At 43.0% G+C, this 22,405-nt stretch overlaps 1 protein-coding gene across 3 annotated transcripts; it reads right to left on the reverse strand.

The window, feature by feature from the left end:
- Positions 1-2,363: 2,363 nt before the first annotated feature.
- On the reverse strand, positions 2,364-21,959 carry ric8b (RIC8 guanine nucleotide exchange factor B). Of its 3 annotated transcripts, XR_011474211.1 has the most exons (11): positions 21,718-21,959; positions 20,915-20,962; positions 20,186-20,806; positions 18,090-18,184; positions 17,269-17,419; positions 16,275-16,373; positions 13,493-13,637; positions 7,155-7,299; positions 6,843-7,017; positions 6,494-6,613; positions 2,576-2,664 (listed from the first exon to the last, which is right to left on the reverse strand). XR_011474211.1 is itself a non-coding variant. In XM_023971655.2 (10 exons), the coding sequence occupies exons 1-10, from the start codon at positions 21,895-21,897 to the stop codon at positions 2,556-2,558; spliced, it is 1,710 nt and encodes a 569-aa protein (XP_023827423.1). In that variant the 5' UTR covers positions 21,898-21,956; the 3' UTR covers positions 2,364-2,555. The 3 variants fall into 3 exon arrangements, 2 of the variants coding, with proteins under 2 accessions (XP_023827423.1, XP_023827422.1); XM_023971655.2 differs by lacking the exon at positions 6,843-7,017 and having other exon boundaries at positions 2,364-2,664; positions 16,275-16,370; positions 21,718-21,956; XM_023971654.2 differs by lacking the exon at positions 6,843-7,017 and having other exon boundaries at positions 2,364-2,664; positions 21,718-21,956.
- Positions 21,960-22,405: the final 446 nt, after the last annotated feature.

The following is a 22,405-nucleotide window of genomic DNA, read 5'->3' on the forward strand; positions in this document are numbered from 1 at the left end:
TGATACTGTGAACCATCAGATCCTCCTCTCCACCCTCTCCGAGCTGGGCATCTCCGGCACGGCCCACGCTTGGATTGCGTCCTACCTGACAGGTCGCTCCTACCAGGTGGCGTGGCGAGAATCTGTCTCCGCACCACGTGCTCTCACCACTGGTGTCCCCCAGGGCTCTGTTCTAGGCCCTCTCCTATTCTCGCTATACACCAAGTCACTTGGCTCTGTCATATCCTCACATGGTCTCTCCTATCATTGCTATGCAGACGAACACAATTAATCTTCTCCTTTCCCCCTCTGATAACCAGGTGGTGAATCGCATCTCTGGCAGACATATCAGTGTGGATGACGGATCCCACCTCAAGCTGAACCTCGGCAAGACGGAGCTGCTCTTCCTCCCGGGGAGGACTGCCCGTTCCATGATCTCGCCATCACGGTTGACAACTCCATGTGTTCCTCCTCCCAGAGTGCTAAGAACCTTGGCGTGATCCTGGACAACACCCTGTCGTTCTCAACTAACATCAAGGCGGTGAACCGTTCCTGTAGGTTCATGCTCTACAACATTCGCAGAGTACGACCCTGCCTCACGCAGGGAAGCGGCGCAGGTCCTAATCCAGGCACTTGTCATCTCCCGTCTGGATTACTGCAACTCGCTGTTGGCTGGGCTCCCTGCCTGTGCCATTAAACCCCTACAACTCATCCAGAACGCCGCAGCCCGTCTGGTGTTCAACTTTCCCAAGTTCTCTCACGTCACCCCGCTCCTCCGCTCTCTCCACTGGCTTCCAGTTGAAGCTCGCATCCGCTACAAGACCATGGTGCTTGCCTACGGAGCTGTGAGGGGAACGGCACCTCCGTACCTTCAGGCTCTGATCAGGCCCTACACCCAAACAAGGGCACTGCGTTCATCCACCTCTGGCCTGCTCGCCTCCCTACCTCTGAGGAAGTACATTTCCCGCTCAGCCAGTCAAAACTGTTCGCTGCTCTGGCACCCCAATGGTGGAACAAACTCCTCACGACGCCAGGTCAGCGGAGTCAACACCACCTTCCGGAGACACCTGAAACCCCACCTCTTTAAGGAATACCTAGGATAGGATAAAGTAATCCTTCTAAAACCCCCCCCCCCTTAAAAGAGTTAGATGCACTATTGTAAAGTGGTTGTTCCACTGGATATCATAACGTGAATGCACCAATTTGTAAGTCGCTCTGGATAAGAGCGTCTGCTAAATGACTTAAATGTAATGTAAATGATTAAGAGCTATCTTTCATTCTATCAAATTTAAGAGGCATGAGCAGCGAAATGGTTCATTAAAAAAAGTCAAACTAAACATTAAAGTAGTAACAATGCTGTGGTCGGGAGGATGTGCTCGACCCTAACCCTATCCTTTCCTGTGTCGTATCAATTCAGGCTTAAAAATCAGCTTTTTCGTTGAATCAAGTCAGGCTCAAGTCAGCTTTAGAGAACAGAACAGCTTATGGAGAAAGGGTGAGGCCCCTTCAGTCTCTGACAGACAGAGGAAGACAGACAGCAAGTGAGGGAGACCTCTGCGCTGGACACAGCCTACTGTAGGTACAGTGCCTTCAGAAAGTAATCACACCACTTTTTCTTTGTTAGAGCCTGAATTTAAAATGGATTACATTTAGATTTTTTTGGTCAAATGGCAGACATACACACAATACTCCATAATGTCAAAGTGGAATTATGTTTTCCTGAATGAAATAAAATGAAATAAAAATGAAATAATGAAATGTCTTGAGTCAATAAGTATTCAAGCCTTAACCAGTTCAGATGTAAGAATGTGCTTAACAAGGCACTAAAGTATAACTGCAAAAAAATGTGGCTAAGCAATTCACTGTTTGTCTGGGGCAAATCCAATACAACACATTACTGAGTAACACTCCATATTTTCAAGCAGAGTGGTGTCTGCATCATGTTATGGGTATGTTTGTAATCGTTAAGGACTGGGGAGTTGTTCATGATAAAAAGAAACAGAATGGAGCTCAGCACAGACAAAATCCCAGAGAAAAACCTGGCTCAGTCTGCTTTCCACAATAACCTAAAACACAAGGCCAAATCTACACTGGAGTTGCTTACCAAGAAGACAGTGAATGTTCCCGAGTGGCAGAGTTACAGTTTTGACTTAAAGCTGCTTGAAAATCTATGGCAATACTTGAAAATTGTTGTCTAGTAATGATCACCAACCAATTTGACAGAGCTTGAACAATTTTGAAAAGGATAAATGGGAAAATGTTGTACAATCCAGGTGTGCAAAGCTCTTAGAGACAGCTGTAATTGCTGCCAAAGGTGATTATAACATGTATTGACTCAGGGGTGTGAATACTTATGTAAATTAAATATTAATGTATTTTCAATAAATTTTCAAAAATGTTAAGAACCTTTATTTCACTTTGTCATTATGGGGTTTTGTGTGTAGCTCGTTGAAAAATAAATTATATTCAATCCATTTTGAATTCAGGCTGTAACAACTAAATGTTGAATAAGTAAAAGGGTATGAATACTTTCTGAGGGCACTGTATAGGGTGGTCCGATCTGTGTCGTAGTGGCTCTAGTCTGAGTCTGAGCTGCAGCTGTCAGCCGTGGGCTGTCTAAGAGCCTCCTCTAGGGGTGCCAGTGTGCCGTCCCTCCTCACCCCCATCGGTCTGATCAACTGCTGCCTGTGGAGCACAAAAACAGATACAAACATCACAACTGGGTCGTATTTACTTGGCACTAAACAGAAGAAAACAAACTGAAACAGGCCGGGACTACCTGAACGTGTCCAATAAGAAACACTTGTTTTAATTTTCCATTTCAAAATTAATTCGACCCTGGTCGGGAGAACCGTGTTTGATGGTGATTAGAAACCACGGTTGGGCTCAACTTGAATTGAAGGTAGTAATTCAGGAAGTAAACAAAAATTAAAATTCAATAATTGAAAGGTAATTTATTTTCAATGACTTCTCAATAAACTGAAAAGTAGAAGCTATTTCAAAACATTTTACATTTCTTAATTTTAAATTCAAATCACTTCCTCAATTGACTATATTCTATTCAAATTTAGCACAACCCCTGTTAGAAACAAGAATATTACTTTGTGATATTCACAACACACAGTTTGGACATCACAGCAGGAGAAAACAAATAATCACCAACAAAGACCAGGGGGAGTGCAGAGGAAAACAAACATGTTACAACCCAGAAGATGTCTCACGGTCACTCAAGGTTGAGAAGAGAATGCACCCCAGGATGCCTGTCAAGCAGGAGAAAGGCGCATTTGCCGATGTACTGTTAGCTGATAATGTTTACTTTGCAAGCTACCTGTAGAAATTTAGTAAAGTTGTCTTAACATAGTGGTAAGTAGACCTAATATAATTTTTTCTCCAACCTACCTAGCGAAGTTAGCTAACATTATCCCATTTCAATGTTTTTAAGAGTGTTTAATCACAAATTGTATATCTAGCTAATAACTGATCATGTCAATATGGCTAGTTAACATGCTAACTTTCAGGGGATAAACTAGATGGCTATTTTAGCTTGCTATCTATAGTGGTGATGACAGTAGTCTGACTGACAACTACCAGGATGAGGACTTGCCGATGTCAAGGTCTTTCCAAAAGGTCTGATCTCTGATGAAACAAGCTAAATGGCACGTTTGCTTAGCTAGCGAGCTCCATGCCAAATGGATATGCTACCCTCACGTATCTGAAAATAATTGATAATGAAAAGCATTCAGTTACTTGCTGTATAACTGATAGAGCTAAATGTGGAATAATATAAAATGTGTAGTTCTGACTATGCTCTTCAAGAGGTGTTGATATTAAAACCAAATAGTTATAACATTTATTTAACATTGTCTTTAAACGGCATGCAGTGGCATGCAGTGGTCAATGGTTTTAGCGGAGCTGGGGGTCTCCTTGCCCCACAGCAGCCAAATCGAACACTCTACACTGTATTGTAACGTTTTATTGATAACAACCTGTAATGGAACCGAACAAGAAGCATATAGAACATGTTGGTAATTTAGCAGATGCTTAGTCCCAGTGTATAGATTCAGAAATATTCTCCTTCAACATTTGACACAATAGTGTACAAGGCCCACATGTTTCATTTGGTAGACCAATCTGTTGCTGCCACATTCCACCTGCGCTGTTTTGAACCTCAAAACCCTTTGTGTCACGCATTCTACACCTTCTAAAGAGGCCCGTTGTTGAGTGGTGGTGGCACGTCTTTTCTTACATCTGGCGCTCAAGAACCCTGGATGATGACCCGTCCCCCCTTCATTCACTCAAACACATGTGAACACACACACAAACTCTTATTGTTGGTCATCTCCCCTTCCACGCTCTCCTCTCCTCTGTGGGTCAGTTTAATTACAGGATCAGTGCTCTGTGTAATCTCCTCAAAGCCACACCAGGCCCTCTATCCTAATCCAATTATATCTGCACTGTGTGCCACCAGCTCCCTCTCAGATGTGTTATCACAGAATTAGCCAATCAAAGTCTTAAAACCATGGCTACATTTGCATTCATTTGCACAATTCAAACACAAATTAACATAACTCCTCATTCCTGGTTCCTCCCCCCCAAAAAACAGTAAAGCTCTGGAGGAGGACTATGATAAAGAAGACTTGGAGGTGAGCCATGTAATATGATTGTGCGGTATGAATACGGCATAAAGGAAATTTGAAGATCTTATCTCATGTCCTTTCAGTGAAAAGCACTAAATCATTTGTTTTTATAAAAAAAAAGATACGTAGGCTGGGGCGAGTTCTGACGACTACGCACAACCCTGTTTCACGGTGCCACATCCTCTATCAAATGCGTAATGAAACCATCAACAATAACCATCAACAATAACCAAGACCAAAAAATATTCGAAACACTTGCACTTTCCGTGACATAGATTGACCAGGTGAATGCTATGTTAAATCACCTGTTAAATCCACTTCAATCAATGTAGATGAAGGGGATGAGACAGGTTAAAGAAGGATTTTTAGTGAGACATTGATTGTGTACTGTATATGGCAGGCTATGACGGAAAGATGGCAGGTTAACGATTATGGGGTGGTGTTGACAGATACGTTTTTGAGGTTTAGCCTCCTTCAGGACACTTCAGTATCTCCAGACAGAGAGAGCCATTCAGCCATCCACCTGTCCCAAGCCAATTCCAATCACATCAACCAGAGATGGGTTTTATAAAGATATAATAAGTTCTAACAGGGTGAAAAACAAGATAATGAGTCTAGAGAAGAAGAAAAAAAACACCCACTCACTGACAACACTCCTACATTGTAGTCCATTCTACCAATTAATCCCATGGTGCATCCTGTCCTGTTCCCCACTCTGCAGGATCTGAGGACCCAGGCTGAGGACCCAGATATGGTTTGTGTAGGGGGTCAGATTCAGAGCATGTGCTAATTGGAGGAGCAGGTAAGCTGCGAGGGGAAGCACATTCTTGCAGGGCCCTGAGCCATCTCCTGAGAGCCCATCGTGGCATGTTGGATAGGAAGGGCAGCAGCTGGCGACTGTGGTTGCATCACAAATGGCACCCTATTCCCTATATAGTCCCAGCTCTGGTGAAAAGTACTCCACTATATAGGGAATAGGGTGCCATTTGTGATAAAAACCTGTGTCATCACCCTCTCCCTTTCACCATGTCTACTTGACACCGACCGACACAGCAGAATAGAGAGCTGGAGGGTTACAGGAGGAGGATCTGGCTTCAGAGGAAAGGATTCAGCCTCTTGTAGACAGGCACACGCGTCTCATTACGACTCAACCCCCYCTCTGTGGCTGAACAATGACAACATCAGCTTTTCTTGTGTCTGTAAACATATTCACCCCTCCACCCCAAAACCAATGCCTCTTCTCTCTAATTGTGCCTATGTCTCAGTCCTACTCCCCTGTCAGTTAGCGTACACTGTTTGGCTCGTGGGCTGAATGAGGAGAAAGGTGAATAAAGGGAAGTAGACACGTTATTAAAAACCCTGACATAAAGTACCACATAAAGGAGTAGAAAGGAGCCGAGGGCTTCCGACCCCATAGTGTGGGCCAATTAGGACGCTAATTAACGGCGTTCTGGTAATGATGCAGCAGCGGCACGCCAACGGCGGCGGCTTCCATTGACTCGAGCTGAATGCAGCGGCGGCCGAGGTGGTATGGCCAGGGCCTAATTGAGCACCGGGGCTAACGGCAGGAGATTCTTCCTCAAATGAAATGGTTGGCAGGGAGCGCGCTCAGTGTCGCTCAGCCTCGCATCCACATCATTCTCTGAGTAGCGTTAGGTGCTGCTTGCTAAGGAAAGGCCAGTATGAATGAAGACAGCAGACGTTCAGGTTCAGGGGGACAAATAATAAGCCATAGGGAATCATTCAAACAGGATACAAAGCTATATAATTCAGAAAGGTTAATAATCTGGCATTGAGGGTTACAATGAATAGAAACACTGCTGGCAAACACAGTTGTTGCATTCATACATGATGAGGTTGTGTGGTGGTTGGTTTACCTTGACAACTTGTCAAACATGTTGACCAGTTTCTGGGCTTCATACTCTTTCTGCTCCTCAGTCATGTCTTCGATGGGGTTAGGCATGGGCTCCTCCACGTGACCCGTGATGGGGTTGATGCTGAGACAGACAGAGATAGGACAGAGAGAAGACGTAATATGTGTAACCTAGTCAGTTAAGAAGTCAGTTAAGAACAAATTCTTATTTACAATAACAGCCTAATAATGATGGTGAAAATGACCCAATGCTTGACTGTCCTGAATGTTTGGCTAGAACGCAGGGCTGTTCAATTCTGGAAGGCCAAAACACTTCTGTTTTTTGTTAATACCTGGAAGATAATGGCACTCACCTGGTGTCCCAGGTCTGAATAAGTCCCTTGTCTGAATAAGTCCCTTTTTAGAAGGAGAGGATGAAAGCCAGAAGTGCACTCCAGAACCAACATCGAACAGCCCTGGCCACTAGAGTCRCACTTAAGTGGTGTCACGTAAAAGTGATTGATGAAACACCCCTTGGTCCAATGGATTCTGTTGTAGTTAAATAAATGTTGTGGCACTCCCATGACACACCCTAAAGCCAACCCAACATTGAATCCATACATTTAGTAATTCAAAGCAAGGCATGCGAGTCTATGGTCATGTATTCAAAGCTTCTGCCTACTCACAAAGGTTTAGCCGATTTGTACTCTTCGGTGTCAGAGTCTTCGTCGTCTGAGTACAGAGTCTCTCCTCGCCCCCCTGCCAGCAGGCCTCGAGCTACCAGGAGTCCTGCTGCGTTACCGTACCCAGTGTACTTCAACAGGTGGTCCACTGAAGGATTAGAGGGGGAGAAATCAGTACAACACGATGGACAACTGTACTTTATGTAGGGATGGGGGTTTGAAATAATTTCACTATTCGAATAGTATCATGAATATTTGTTGGATATTTGAAAAACCGTTTAAAGACTGTCATAACAAGGATAATTTTGGTATTTGATTTAGAATTTTAAGACCCCTTGAAGTATATAAAATAGAGTTTCATACATTTTACTTGGCCTTACTGCCATTAGCCCATAGAAACACATTCACTACATGGAACAGAAAAAAAATCCTTTTGATTTTTTTTGGGTGGGACCGAAGTGTCTGTCCTACAGTGCATTCAGAAAGTATTCAGACCCATCGACTTTTCAATTTTTTTTTACCTTACAGCCTTATTCTAAAACAGATTAAATATTTGTTTTCCCTTGAAAGTGATTGCCAATTAAAACAAATATTTAAAAAAAAATACTATTTATATGTATTCAGATCCTTTGCAATGAGACTCGAAATTGAGCTTAGGTGCATCCTGTTTCCATTGATTATCCTTGAAATGTTTCTACAACTTGATTGGGGTCCACCTGTGGTAAATTCAATTGATTGAACATGATTTGGAAAGGCACTGTTTACATAAGGTCCCACAGTTTACAGTGCATGTCAGAGCAAAACCAAGCCATGAGGTCGAAGGAATTGTCCGTAGAGCGCCAAGACAGGATTGTGTCGAGGCACAGATGTGGGGAAGAGTACAAAAACATTTATGCAGCATTGAAGGTCCCCAAGAACACAGTGGCTTCCATCATTCTTAAATGGAAGAAGTTTGGAAACACCAAAACTCTTCCTAGAGCTGGCCGCCCGGCCAAACTGAGCAATCAGCGGAGAAGGGCCTTGGTCAGGGAGGTGACCAAGCACCCGATGATCACTCTGACAGAGCTTCAGAGTTCTTCTGTGGAGATGGGAGAACCTTCCAGAAGGACAGAAATCTCTGCAGCCCGCCACCAAATCAGGCCTTTATGGTAGAGTGGCCAGATGGAAGCCACTTTCAGTAAAAGGCACGACAGACCACTTGGAGTTCGCCAAAAGGCCCCTAAAGGACTCTCAGACCATGAGAAAAAAACATTCTCTGGTCTGATGAAACCAAGATTAAACTCTTTGGCCTGAATGCCAAGCGTCACGTCTGGAGGAAACTTGGCACCATCCCTAAGGTGAAGCATGGGGGTGGCATCATCATACTGTAGCAATGTTTTTCAGCGTCAGGGACTGGGAGGCTAGTCAGGAACGAGAAAAGATGAACAGAGTAAAGTACAGAGAGAAATCCTTGATGAAAACCTGCTACAGAGCACTCAGGACCTCAGACTGGGGCGAAGGTTCACCTTCCAACAGGAAAATTACCCTAAGCACACAGCCAAGACAACACAGGAGTGGTTTCGGGACAAGTCTCTGAATGTCCTTGAGTGGCCCTGCCAGAGCCCGGACTTGAATCCGATCGAACATCTCTGGAAAGACCTGAAAATAGCTGTGCAGCGACAATCCCCATCCAACCTGACAGAGCTTGAGAGTATCTGCAGAGAAGAATGTGAGAAACTCCCCAAATATAGGCGTGCCAAGCTTGTAGTATCATACCCAAGAAGACTCAAGGCTGTAATCGCTGCCAAAGGGGCTTCAACAAAGTAAAGGATCTGAATGCTTATCCAAATGTGATATTTCAGTTTTGATTTTWATTACATTTGTAATTTTTTGGGTTGAAAAACCTGTTTCTGCTTTGTCATTATGAGGTATTGTGTGTAGATTGAGGGAGAAAAAACAATATAATTCATTTTAGAATAAGGCTGTAACATAACAAAATGTGGAAAAAGTCAAAGGGTCTGAATACTTTCCGAATTCACTGTATATCTGAGAGGTAAGAAAGATCAGGAAAAATTTGTTATTATTATGTTATTTTTTACATGTCTGTAACCSCTTATTTCTGCCACTAAACAGTCTCCACAGTACCAGTCAAAAGTTAGAATACCTACTCATTCAAGGGGTTTTATTTATTTGTACTATTTTCTACATTGTAGAATAATGTTGAAGACATTAAAACTATGAAATAACATATATGGAATAATGTAGTAACCAAAAAATATTGGATTAGATTTTAAATTCTTCAAAGTAGCCACTCGTTGCCTTGATGACAGCTTTGCACACTCTTGGTATTCTCTCAACCAGCTTCACCTGGAATGCTTTTCCAACAGTTTTGAAGGAGTTCCCACATATGCTGAGCACTTGTTGGCTACTTTTCCTTTACTCTGCGGTCCAACTCATCCCAAACCATCTCAATTGGGTTGGTCGGGTGATTGTGGAGGCCAGGTCATGTGATGCAGCACTCCATCCCTCTCCTTCTTGGTCAAATAGCCCTTACACCGCCTGGAGGTGTGTCGGGTCATTGTCCTGTTGAAAAACAAATGAGAGTGGGACTAAGCACAAACCAGATGGAATGGCGTCTTGCTGCAGAATGCTGTGGTAGCCATGCTGGTTAAGTTTGAATTGAATTCTAAATAAATCWGACAATTTCACCAGCAAAGCACCTCTAGACAATCACTCCTCCATGCTTCACGGTGGGAACCACACGTGGAGATCATCCGTTCACCTACTCTGCGTCTCACAAAGAGACAGCAATTCGAACCAAAAATCTAGACCAAAGGACAGATTTCCACCGGTCTAATGTCCATTGCTCGTGTTTCTTGGCCCATGCAAGTCTCTTCTTCTTATTGGTGTTCTTTAGTAGTGGTTTCTTTGCAGCAATTTGACCATGAAGGCCTGATTCACRCAGTCTCCTCTGAACAGTTGATGTTGAGATGTGTCTGTTACTTGAACTCTGTGAAGCATTTATTTGGGCTGCAATTTCTGAGGCTAGACACTCTAATGAACTTATCCTCTGCAGCAGAGGTAACTCTGGGTCTTCCTTTCCTGTGGTGATCCTCATGAGAGCCAGCTTCATCATAGCGCTTGATGGTTTTTGCAACTGCACTTGAAGAAATATTCAAAGTTCTTGAAATTTTCCATATTGACTGACCTTCATGTCTTAAAGTAATGATGGACTGTCGTTTCTCTTTGCTTATTTGTGCACGACCGGCTCAAAATCGGTCAATTTTCTTTTTCTTTTTAAGTAGAGACTCAGAGCTACAAAATGGTATATCATACACTACAGTTGATGAACAATGGGAAAGTTATTCTGCTTTGAAAGTTAATTAACTTTTAAACTCACTTTTGAGAAAATGGCCTTTGAATGTTTTGTTACTACTATTGGAGAGCCCTTCTTTGTCTACACCCATTCAGCATCGTTCACACCCTCTTAAGCTTTAGCCCCACCCATCTCTTTAAGGGTGGATCCGAAAGTACTAACAGCAGCAGTCAAGCATCCAAGCTAACTTGCTAGCTACTTCCAGACATCTAAGTGAGAGAGAACAGCTCACTGAACATTACTCACCCTAGCAGAGCTGGTTAGGCTGTTATGTTATCCAGAGCGTTGGGGACTGCAACTGTGCTGTCAGATTGTCCGTTATTAAGAACGTTCAGAACGTTTCGCGTTGAGCAGGGTTGATCCGAACATTCTGACCTCACAACAGCGGTCAAGCACCCAAGCTAACTGGCTAACTTGCAAGCTACTTCCAGACACATAACTAGAGAACACCCCACTCTGACCATTTTACTCGCCCTAGCAACAGCCTACCCAGCTCTTTCATGTTATTCAGAGCACTGGTGACTAACTGTGCTGCTGGCAACAATTTAACTACGCTTTTTTGCTGACATTTACTGACACCGGTCATATTCAACGGGTGTTGAGCGTTTGTAAATTCATCAGTTATTCAGCGCTCTGTGCCACACTCAGACTAGAGTGCTCTGAAATCGGAGTAGATGGCCAGACTGAATTTACGAACGCACCCGAAATGGTTACTTGCATAGTGGAGTCTTTTATTAAGACCTGTAGCTAGCACGCTAGCTTGGTAATGAACCATAATCCCTACTCATGACATTACTACCCTGCATGAATCTGCAGGTAGCTAACCAACCAGGTTCAATGTTAGCTAGCTAACATTAGTCTATAGCTAGCTAAGTAAATGGCTCTGAGATACAAAAAATAAGGTCATACACGTAACATTAGCTAGCGAGCCAGCCAGCTAACTTTACATAGCTAGCTAGCTAGGTAAACAATGAACCATAATCACAACTCATGACGTTACTACCCTGCATGAATCTGCAGGTAGCTAACCAATCAATGTTAGCTAGCTAACCAATCAATGTTAGCTAGCTAACATTAGGCTATAGCTAGCCAGGCAAATGTCTCTGTTAAAATTAGAAACGTGTAATATCTGAAAACGTAGCTAGCTAGACTATCTTAGCCCTATACATCATTCATGGTTGGACGCGTCTCCTGTCAGATGCCATCGTTGCCCTTAGTTTGAAGATGTAATCCGGAGACAGGTATTTTCTCCCATCTCCTTTGCTATCATACTCAAATTCCACTGATTTCAGTCCTCCAGAATGTGGTGTGCAACACTTATGCAGTTTTAATACAAGATACATGTTTTTTTTTAAAGCCGTGTTAGACAGGATTACCTAGACATACTGACATACCTAGACATAGCTAAAATAGACAAAAGCATGCTATATGGCAGACCAATCCAAAATCATCTCTCAGCATGTCCAGCCCACTCATCTCAGCCAATCATTTTTCTGTGTCTAAACCAACTAGGCTCGTAAATTAACAATTGTATTAGTATTTACAGATGGCATACAGGTTTGTTATTAAGGCACATGAAAGTTCACAAGTTTGAGAAGGCATTCCTGGCAAAAAAAATACACATTTTGATAATTAAAAAAATGACGTTCAAACAATTCTCCTGTGAAGTAGTGACCCGCGACATATGCCTATTTTCCTGAAACGGGTCACATTTGAGCTGTTCTTGTCATAATATGGACTTGGTCTTTTACCAAATAGTGCTATCTTCTGTATACACCCCTACCTTGTCACAACAACTGATTGGCTCAAATGCATTAAGGAAAGAAATTCCACAAATCAACTTTTTTAACAAGGCACACCTGTTAATTGAAATGCATTCCAGGTGACTACCTCATGAAGCTGCTTGAAAGAATGCCAAGAGTGTGCAAAGCTGTCATCAAGGCAAATAGTGGCTACTAAAATATATTTGGATTTGTTTAACACTTTTTTGGTTACTACATGATTCCATGTGTTATTTCATAGTTTTGATGTCTAAACTATTATTCTACAATGTAGAAAATAGTAAAATAAAGAAACCCCTTGAATGAGTAAGTGTGTCCAAACTTTTGACTGGTACTGTATACTTACATTAATTTTTTCAACTGGTACCAGGGGACATTCAGATGAGTCTTGTGAGGCCTGTAGGCGTCCTAGAGCATAACAACCGACATGTACGTCTCACCTTCCCATAGAGGTGTCATAAATAGTTTATAGGCCAAACCGTTTGGACCCTACAGACAATTTTGTGAAAAGACCAATTTGTGGGATGTCCATGGTCTGACAAACACCGCATTCGATGTAGGATAGCCAGCTATCGATAGCCAGGATAGCCAGCTATCGATAGCAAGGATAGCCAGCCAGCTATCACTAGCCAGGATAGTCGGCTATAGCTAGCCAGCTATCGCTAGCCAGGATAGCCAGCTATCGCTAGCCAGGATAGCCAGCTATCGCTAGCCAGGATAATTGAGGCCACATACTGCACTTTCTCCGCCACCCCATTCAGTTAAATCAACAGCCTACCTGTTGGTTAATTGTTGTAGCCTACTCCTTCTCATTTTTGCTAACTTTTAATTCCGTTATTTTATTCCATCATGCATTGCATTAAGTGAACAGTCACTCCACTTGCTACACATTAAGCATCTTTGCCGCTTTGATTGGCCAACATAAACAACAAGCTACACATTTACGGTGCGCACGTCATAAAACTATGACGTTTGTCGTTTTCTTAAATTATTAATTTTAAAATGTAATGGTATATCCCTGTATGTAACATGAATATTTTAATTTAGAAAAACCTTTTCAGTGTTAAAATAGGTAAATCATTATTATATATTTTTTATTCTGCAAAACTGAACTCACACAAGTATTCGAATACTAACGTCCGTTCGGCTATTCGAATAACCGTGCACATCCCTATCATACAGCCTGCTCAGTGTCTCTCTCTCACCACTCTCTTTGCAGAGGACGAAGAGGAACTCTGCAGCGCTCTGCTTCACGCCCATGTCCACATGGGTCATGAGGCGCACCAGCTTGTTCCTAACGGTGGACCCTATCTCCGGCCTGACCTTGACCTCCTTCAGCGGGGGCAGCACCTGGAGACAAATACAGCCAACGGGGGCAGAGSCACAGTGAAAATTAACGCTGTAGTACACTAGACTAGTGAACTGAGTGATCAGGCCAGCTAATGATCCATCTGCCACTGCTGGAGGATATGTTAGAAGAAATGTAATCTAGACAGATTTTGTAAGGTATGTTGTAAAATAAGTGAAATAAATACACTGAACAAAAATATAAATGCAACAATTTCACTGAGCTACAGTTCATATAAGGAAATCAGTTAATTTAAATAAATTCATTAGGCCCTAATCTATGGATTTCACATGACTGGGAATACAGATATGCATCTGTTAGTCACAGATACCTATAAAAAAAAAAGGTAGGGACATGGATCAGAAAACCAGTCAGTATCTGTTGTGACCAACATTTGCCTCATGCAGCGCGACACATCTCTTTCACATAGAGTTGATCAGTCTGTTGATTGTGGCCCATGGAATGTTGTCACATTTCTCTTCAAAGGCTGTGCGAAGTTGCTGGATATTGGAGGGAACTGGAACACGGTCATACACGTCGATCCAGAGCATCCCAAACAGGCTCAATGGGTGACATGTCTGATGAATATGTTGTGAATCTGATGCAGCTGAAGAGCTACTGCCCCCTTACCCGGGAAAGCACCAAACAGACAGAGACGTTGGACCATCGAAGAGGCGCAAATATGATGAGAACTACATTGATTTGGGGTTCACTTATATTGGGAGTAGTGCCTTTCCTCAGCAACAGTGTGTTATATATGCAAAAGTACTCTCTCACAACTCAATGAAACCTTCACTCTTGCACAGACATTTAGAACGAAACATGTCAATTTGAAAAATAAGCCACTGGAGTTTGAGCGAGAATTAAGACGACTTTCGAGTAGTAAGACATGTATAAAAGCAACACATACCATTAATAAGAAGGGGCTAAAAGCATCTTATATGGTGAGCTACTGAGTGGCTATGACAGGCAAGCCCCATACTATTGTGAAGGACTTAATTCTTCCTGCTGCCGCAAATATGGCTGGGACAATGCTGGGGGAAAAGGCACAAAAAAATATATACAGACAATGCCTTCAAACACTGTTTCACGACACATCAGTGACATGGCAGGAGATATTTTAAAACAATTACTGCTTTGCATACAAGCCAGTGAATTCTATGCGTTACAGCTGGATGAGTCAACAGACGTGGTGGGCCTGGCACAGCTCCTGGTACAGTTGAAGTCAGAAGTTTACATACACCTTAGCTAAATACATTTAAGCTCAGTTTTTCACAATTCCTGACATTTAATCCTAGTAAAAATTCCCTGTTTTAGGATCACCACTTTATTTTAAGAATGTGAAATGTCAGAATAATAGTAGAGAGAATGATTTATTTCAGCTTTTATCTCTTTCATCACATTCCCAGTGGGTCAGAAGTTTACATACACTCAATTAGTATTTGGTAGCATTGCCTTTAAATTGCTTAACTTGGGTCAAACGTTTTGGGTAGCCTTCCACAATAAGTTGGGTGAATTTTGTCCCATTCCTCCTGACAGAGCTGGTGTAACTGAGTCAGGTTTGTAGGCCTCCTTGCTCCAGCTTTAACTTCCTGACTGATGTCTTGAGATGTTGCTTCAATATATCCACATAATTTTCTATTTTGTGAAGTGCACCAGTTCCTCCCGCAGCAAAGCTCCCCCACAACATGATGCTGCCACCCCTGTGCTTCACCCCCGTGGGCGGTTTTGGAGCAGTGGCTTCTTCCTTGCTGAGCGGCCTTTCTTGTTATGTCGATATAGGACTCGTTTTACTGTGGATATAGATACTTTTGTACCTGTTCCCTCCAGCATCTTCACATGTTCCCTCCAGCATCTTCACAATGTCCTTTGCTGTTGTTCTGGGATTGATTTGTACTTTTCGCACCAACGTACGTTCATCTCTAGGAGACAGAACACGTCTCCTTCCTGAGCGGTATGACGGCTGCGTGGTCGCATGGTGTTTATACTTGCGTACTATTGTTTGTACAGATGAATGTGGTACCTTCAGGCGTTTGGAAATTGCTACCAAGGATGGACCAGACTGCTATAAAACAACGTTGGAGGCGGCTTATGGATGGTAGAGAAATAAACATTACATTCTCTGTCCAACAGCTCTGTTGGACATTCCTTCAGTCACCATGCCAATTGCATACTCTCTCAACTTTAGACATCTATGGCATTGAGTTGTGTGACAAAACTGCACATTTTAGAGTGGCCTTTTATTGCCCCCAGCACAAGGTGCACCTGTGTAATGATCATGCTGTTTAATTAGCTTCTTGATATGCCACACCTGTCAGGTGGATGGATTATCTTGACAAAGGAGAGACGCTCACTAACAGGCATGTAAACAAATTTGTGCAAATAATCTGAGAGAAATKTGCTTTTTGTGGGTATGGAACATTTCTGGGATCTTTTATTTCAGCTCATGAAACCGACACTTTACATGTTGCATTTAGATTTTTGTTCTGTATATATGTATTTCACACTGATGAAGTAGTTTCACTAATTTTGAAGATCTTAATTTTGCATCACTTTTTATGTATAAGGATAGGATAGATTAGAACATGCCCATAAAGTGTATGTTCAAACTCAAGGCCCCTCTAGCTCCAGCACCCTACCTGTGTCTTGATGTATCTGCGGATCTCCCTGTGGTACCTGGAGCCCTCGGTCAGCAGGCTGAGCACTGGGGTCAGCCCCTCTTTGTAGTTGGCACCCTGCTTGGAATGAGACACACATGAGGCGAGTGACGACAGGCATGCCCACAGAGGCACTGTAGCAGTTGGATTGTGGACCATTAGCAAAATAACTATTCAGGAATGTATTAGTAATTAAATTTCTATGTTGTGTGGACAGCTTCTAATAGGATGGCCAGGATTTCCGCATCATTTCATTGGCTTGTTCAGTAGAGAATGACGTTACTACATAAACAGCCATATGAATTTCTGAATGGCCTCTAACAGTTAGATAGTCAGTTCCTTAAATGGTGGGTGAGAAGCCACTGGTGGACTGCATCATTGAGGTTAATTCTACTTTGGCTTGAAACATTGTTTTGTTTAACTTGTTGGTCAAGAGGAAATGCAAAAGTGTTGGCATGRTTTGTAATAGCAGCCACGGAGATCAAGCAATCAGTTTGAAGAAAGACGCAGAATCGGCAAGGCTTGGTTTGTAGATAAGTGATTCTGTGTAGTCTGATATCTCAAACACACACAATGGGGCGAATCCTAACTTCCACTGAAGTCAAATTTTCACTTACAGATAGATTAGAACATGCCCATAAAGTGTATGTTCAAACTCAAGGCCCCTCTAGCTCCAGCACCCTACCTGTGTSTTGATGTGCATTGATGTCAGTGAGAGACAYTTAAGTTATTTAACAGATGCTCTTTTCCAGAGCAGCTTACAGGAGCAATTAGGGTTAAGTGCTTTGCACAAGGGCACAGACAGATTTGTTACCTAGTCAGCTCGGGAATTTGAACCAGCAACCTTTCGGTTACTGGCCCAATGCTCTTAACCGCTAGGCTACCTGCCGCCTCAGTGAAAATGTAAGTGACTTTAAGTGAACATTTGACTTAAGTGGAGGGATTCGCCCAATGTCTCTGGTCCACCAGTTCTTACCTTGTCTATCCTCTTCTCCATAAAGTCCAGTAGCACCTCCACAGCGTCCATGTTTTTCCCGCTGTACTCCTCCTGGCCCCCCTGGACCGGCAAGTCAATCAGCACATCCAGACATGACACTGGCAGGTTACTCAGCAGGTTGATGGCGTGGCTGGAGGAGAAGAAGGAAGACATGAGGAAAAATAATGAGAAAGGACAGTGGTTAAGTTGTTGGTTATAGCATGTAGCAAGGATTAACAAATGATAAATATGGTTTCGTTCTTAAGAATAGGCTACATCCATGTCATTGTTTTCTTCCAATCATGAAACTTTTTAAAGACTACTTGTTTGTTAAAAGCACTTTCATCTAGCATGAAGACACGTTTGGGTAGTTATCCCTCTTATTGTTGTGTTTGCGTCAAGACCACAGGGCATTCCATCAGTCTAAACAGACAAGGACCTAAGGTCTACTTTGGATTCTGGACAATGGGCTAACCTCGTGACCAGAGGCACACAACAACATAATCCATAGGACCACAGGGAGTATTATCAATCACTTTTACATGACACATTCTTTACATTCTCGCATGTCCTTCAAAAGAAAGCTTTGTAGTTAATTCGCATCAATGAGATGTCCAGAAAAGACATACTGCCATATGACTTCTAAAAACAGTCTTGGCTTAAAGTTTTAACTTTCTCATGAGCTGGATGCTGTCACTGTTGACTAAAGAGAGTAATCATTGGATGGTGATTAATTCGCACAAACCAAATGATGAATGTGTACTTTCAGGATGCAGTTTTGCCCTGTTATGTGGAGAGCAGTGAGGAGAAGGGTTGCCAACCTGTGTGCTTCCTCTGTTTTGTCCTCTGTCTGAGTCTTTAGCATCAATAGATGGCGCATGATGGCGGTGACAAGGCGGAGCTGGTGGTCACCACCCTATCAAATGAAGGATGTAAATCAAATCTAATTTTATTGGTCACATACACATATTAAGGAAGCATTTCATTGCTTCAAACAAAAGGATGGGAGGGACTAAGCAGGTAGGGGTAAGGATCAAATTAGCTATGGAAGAACCGGGAAGGGGAGGCRGTCATGTCAACAAAAAACACATAGGAAGACATTGGTCATAGCTCATAACCTGTATCATTTAGGTAACGTTTATTATGCCAATATAGGGGTAAAATGTTTTTTTATTTTATTAAAAGACATGAACAGAGAGAGCGAGAGAAAGGAGAAAGAGGGAGAGACTAACTATGGAGAGATTGAGGAAAGATGAGGAATTATGGATTTCCGGACCTGGAAGTCAGACCTAAGAGCTGTGACTCACTGAGCACAGGCTTTCCATTCCATGCAAATGACCATGTGGGATTGACTCATGAGATAAACACAGGGATTTTCTGATCAACGCCACAGATTATCCATTATATTGACCATATACTCAAGTGGCCGCTCTGACAATGGAAAGAAATGGAAGGTAGTCGGGAGGAGGCAAGATCAGGTGGAGCCAATCTAGCCAATGAGAGGGCAGATACGTGTGTGAACAACAGGCACACATTTTTTCTCAATGTTGCCGGGATGTCACGTGTTCCTACTTATATCAGTACACTCGTAACAACCTAAGCGTTACAACATTTCTATTCGATTAATAAGCCATGCGTAGCAAATAAGCCATATTTTTTTGTTAACCAAATCCGACACTCATTGACCTCCATACAAAAACTCCTCGCTTGGTGAGCAAAAAAACTAAACAAAAACGCCACCTGCTGCAGAAGACAGATTTTGGTCCCAGTTATCCCTCTAGCTTCGCCTTTTCCTCTCTGCCAACGATAGGATGGGAGGGACTCAACAAGATGTCAGCTACAATGGTGAGAGGCAAGGGTGACCAGTCCCAATCATGAAAATCCACAGGGTAGCCTAGTGGTTAGAGCGTTGGACTAGTAACCGAAAGGTTGCAAGTTCAAATCCCCGAGCTGACAAGGTACAAATCTGTCGTTCTGCCCCTGAACAGGCAGTTCTAGGCCGTCATTGAAAATAAGAATTTGTTCTTAACTGACTTGCCTAGTTAAATAAAGGCAAAATAAAATAAAACAACTAACATGGAGAAAAACATATTTGGACCAATAGCACTTTGAGGCACAATACGAGCCAGTAGTTAAAGCAGGCAGCTCTCCTGACCAGCCTGAATTAGAGAACTCTTTGCAAATCAATAAATATCAATGACACTTTTTGCGTGTCAAATTATCACCGATAGACATTCAGTACCGGATCCGACAGATTAATATCTTTGATTTAGCAGCGGGATGTGCCCCTCTGCTTCATGATGTGATGCTGTGACAKTATAGGCTGAGCGAGCTTTGAGGGGAGTGAGCAACATACGATTATTTCATTAACTCCCCCTGGCTAATCAAGAAAGCTGTAAAGGTGCCAAAGGAGCTTAAGCGAGGTCAGATAGCTGATAAACCTCTTATTGCTGCACAGGCTTAGTTAAGGCTTTCTATTTAAGGGATGTCACTCAATAAAGGCAAGTGTCTTGCTGTTAAACTATCTGTAAATAATAGCCTTCAACCAAAGCATGCAAAGTTTGGTGACTTCAATGCTGAATTCAACATATGCAAGGAGATGCAAAGAATGTATGTTTATGCAGTAACTCTAAACGCTGTGTGATGCTGTGACACTATAGGCTGTGCTCATGGCTGCAGCGTCTAGCCCTCTTTGAGCTCTGAATAATAATAATAATAATAATAATAATAAATGCCATTTAGCAGATGCTTTTATCCAAAGCGACTTACAGTCGTGTGCATACATTCAACTGAGTCATACAGGACCACGTGACTGCCATGTTACAAGTACAGCATACATATCCTCTTTAAAAAGGAAAAAACTCCAAAAGGAGAAAAACATTCTGTAACAGACAGAGGGTGTAACAGTGTAACTCACCTCATCGCTAGTGTCAGACAGCGTGAGGTTGAACAAGGCTTTCAGGGCCTCCATGGCCCTCTCGTTGTCTTCAGCAGGGATAGGCAAGGCCTGGAGGCCTGGATGGGCCACCTCGTAGGGGCCCACCCAGCGTAGGTCCAGGGTACGCTCCAGCACCTCTGTGAGGAGCCCCACGGCATGCAGCTCCCTCTGGAGGCCCCCCCTGACGTCTGGCCGCAGAGCCGAGAGCAGGAARAGCAGGCGCAGGGAGAACAGGCCCACCTCGTGACACCCGGCACGGGCGGCGTGCATGCGGGCACACAGACCACGTGCCAGCTGCACTTCGGCACCCACCTGCTGTGCTGCCACGCTGTTAAACACCACGTTACACAGGCACTTAAGGGCCTCCACCACCACTCTCTCTTCCTCCTCTGTCTGGGCATCCTCTTGCAGACTGTCACCTCCCTCCTCTCCAGCCTGCAGCCGAGCCAGCCCGGCCAGGACCAGCATGCCCTCCCGGGTGCCCACAGGGCCCAGGACCCGCTTGTCCCGGGACAGGATGCGAAGGGTCTCCAGGCAGGTGCTCTGGCAGCAGGACCCAACCTGCCTCCCCAGCACAGTCAGCAGACCCTGACACAGCCTCTGCACAGTGAGAGAAGGTTGGTTCATCATAAAACACACAGGGGGCAGAATCATTATCTAGGCTATAAGTGAAAGTGAAGCACCAGACAAGGCAGAGTGTTTACTTACACTTCGTAGGTCCTCCTCTTTTGGGTCAAAGGTGAATGTGCGACTATTCTGAAAAAGATAGTATACATTAGTCTTGCTGAAACAAACTCAGTGTTCCTGGCAGGTCTCCCTCGCTGTGTACCATGTCAGTTACGTCAGCAAAGTTAAGTACTAATGAGAGAAAAGTCAAATGCATATGCTAAATATGCTTTGTCACCTTCATCTGTGCATGACTAAAATATTCTCAGAAATGTTATATAGAATTCWTTTGTTTCTATGATACAGTAAATAGCTTGTGCAGACAGATTATACGTATGAGTGTATTAGATAGGATATACGAGTGTAATGCAAAGTATATCGCCATTAGGCTCTGGTCTGGTTATCAGTGACAGCAGCTAACGACGTTAGCTAGCAAACTTACCTAGCTAGCTAGCTCAAGTTACAGCAGGAAGTGCAGCAATAGCTATCACCAAATGGGAGCTAGCTAGAATTGTTCATTATATACGCATGCTGTCATTGTATGCATAGCTAACTACAGTACATGATTAGAAAGTTATACCATACAATGTTTGGCCACAACACTAGCTAACGTTACCTAGCTAGCAACCCAGCTAGCCAGGATGAAAATATGCTTCCTGCAACACAGCAAAAGGTTTTAAACTCGTTGATGCCTTTCAAAATGAAAGGGGAAATGCAAGTTCTAGATAGACATAGTTTTAGTACTAATTTTAGCAGCTATGATTATGTAAACGTTTTTAGATGGCTGGCGAGCTAGCTAATAACTTTGTTTTGGTTGACGTCAAAGCGAGGAGAATTACACCCACCTCTCCGTTGTACTGGTGCAAAAGCCTTTTAATTTCCTCTTCATTGTTAGTCTCGAGCTGAGACAGGATACTGTTTAAATCCATTCTTAAAATATGTCGATAACAATTCAAGAATTGTAACGTTAGAGTACGTTTCTGAATAATTTGCAGCACCCTATTTGTTTCGTATTCGTCTGACATACAGTACACAGCTGGTTCCGCCTACATACACCCTTCTTCCTTGTTTCAACTTTCACCAGTAACGTCACAATCTCATCGAAACCGTGCGAGCACAGCGTGCAAGGTCGGTGATCCGCCTATAGTCCCCCAAAAGTGGACTCGTTATAATACTTATACAACCTAGCATTCAAACAGAATTGGTTCCAATCGTCTTTCCAACATAAATTTTTTTCACATAATGAATTTTACAAATACTTCAAATAAAGTATGTGTTTGGTGTAGGCTTACCTTGGCTTTAGGTTTTGCTAACCGTTTAATTCTCTCTCAGACAAGGTAAGGTTTATCAATATATACGCCTCAATTTACTCTTAAAAATCCAAAATGATAATTTGCAACAGAGAAGACCTCAGCAAGACTACAAATGCCAGCAGGAAGCTCCTGCGCTTCATATTTTATTTTATTTAACTAGGTAAGTCAGCCCTGTCTCCTGGTAGCGCCTCCATGCTCTGGACACTACGCTGACAGACAC

This window comes from Salvelinus sp. IW2-2015, linkage group LG26, assembly GCF_002910315.2.
Source record: "Salvelinus sp. IW2-2015 linkage group LG26, ASM291031v2, whole genome shotgun sequence".
Taxonomy (NCBI): Eukaryota; Metazoa; Chordata; class Actinopteri; order Salmoniformes; family Salmonidae; genus Salvelinus; species Salvelinus sp. IW2-2015.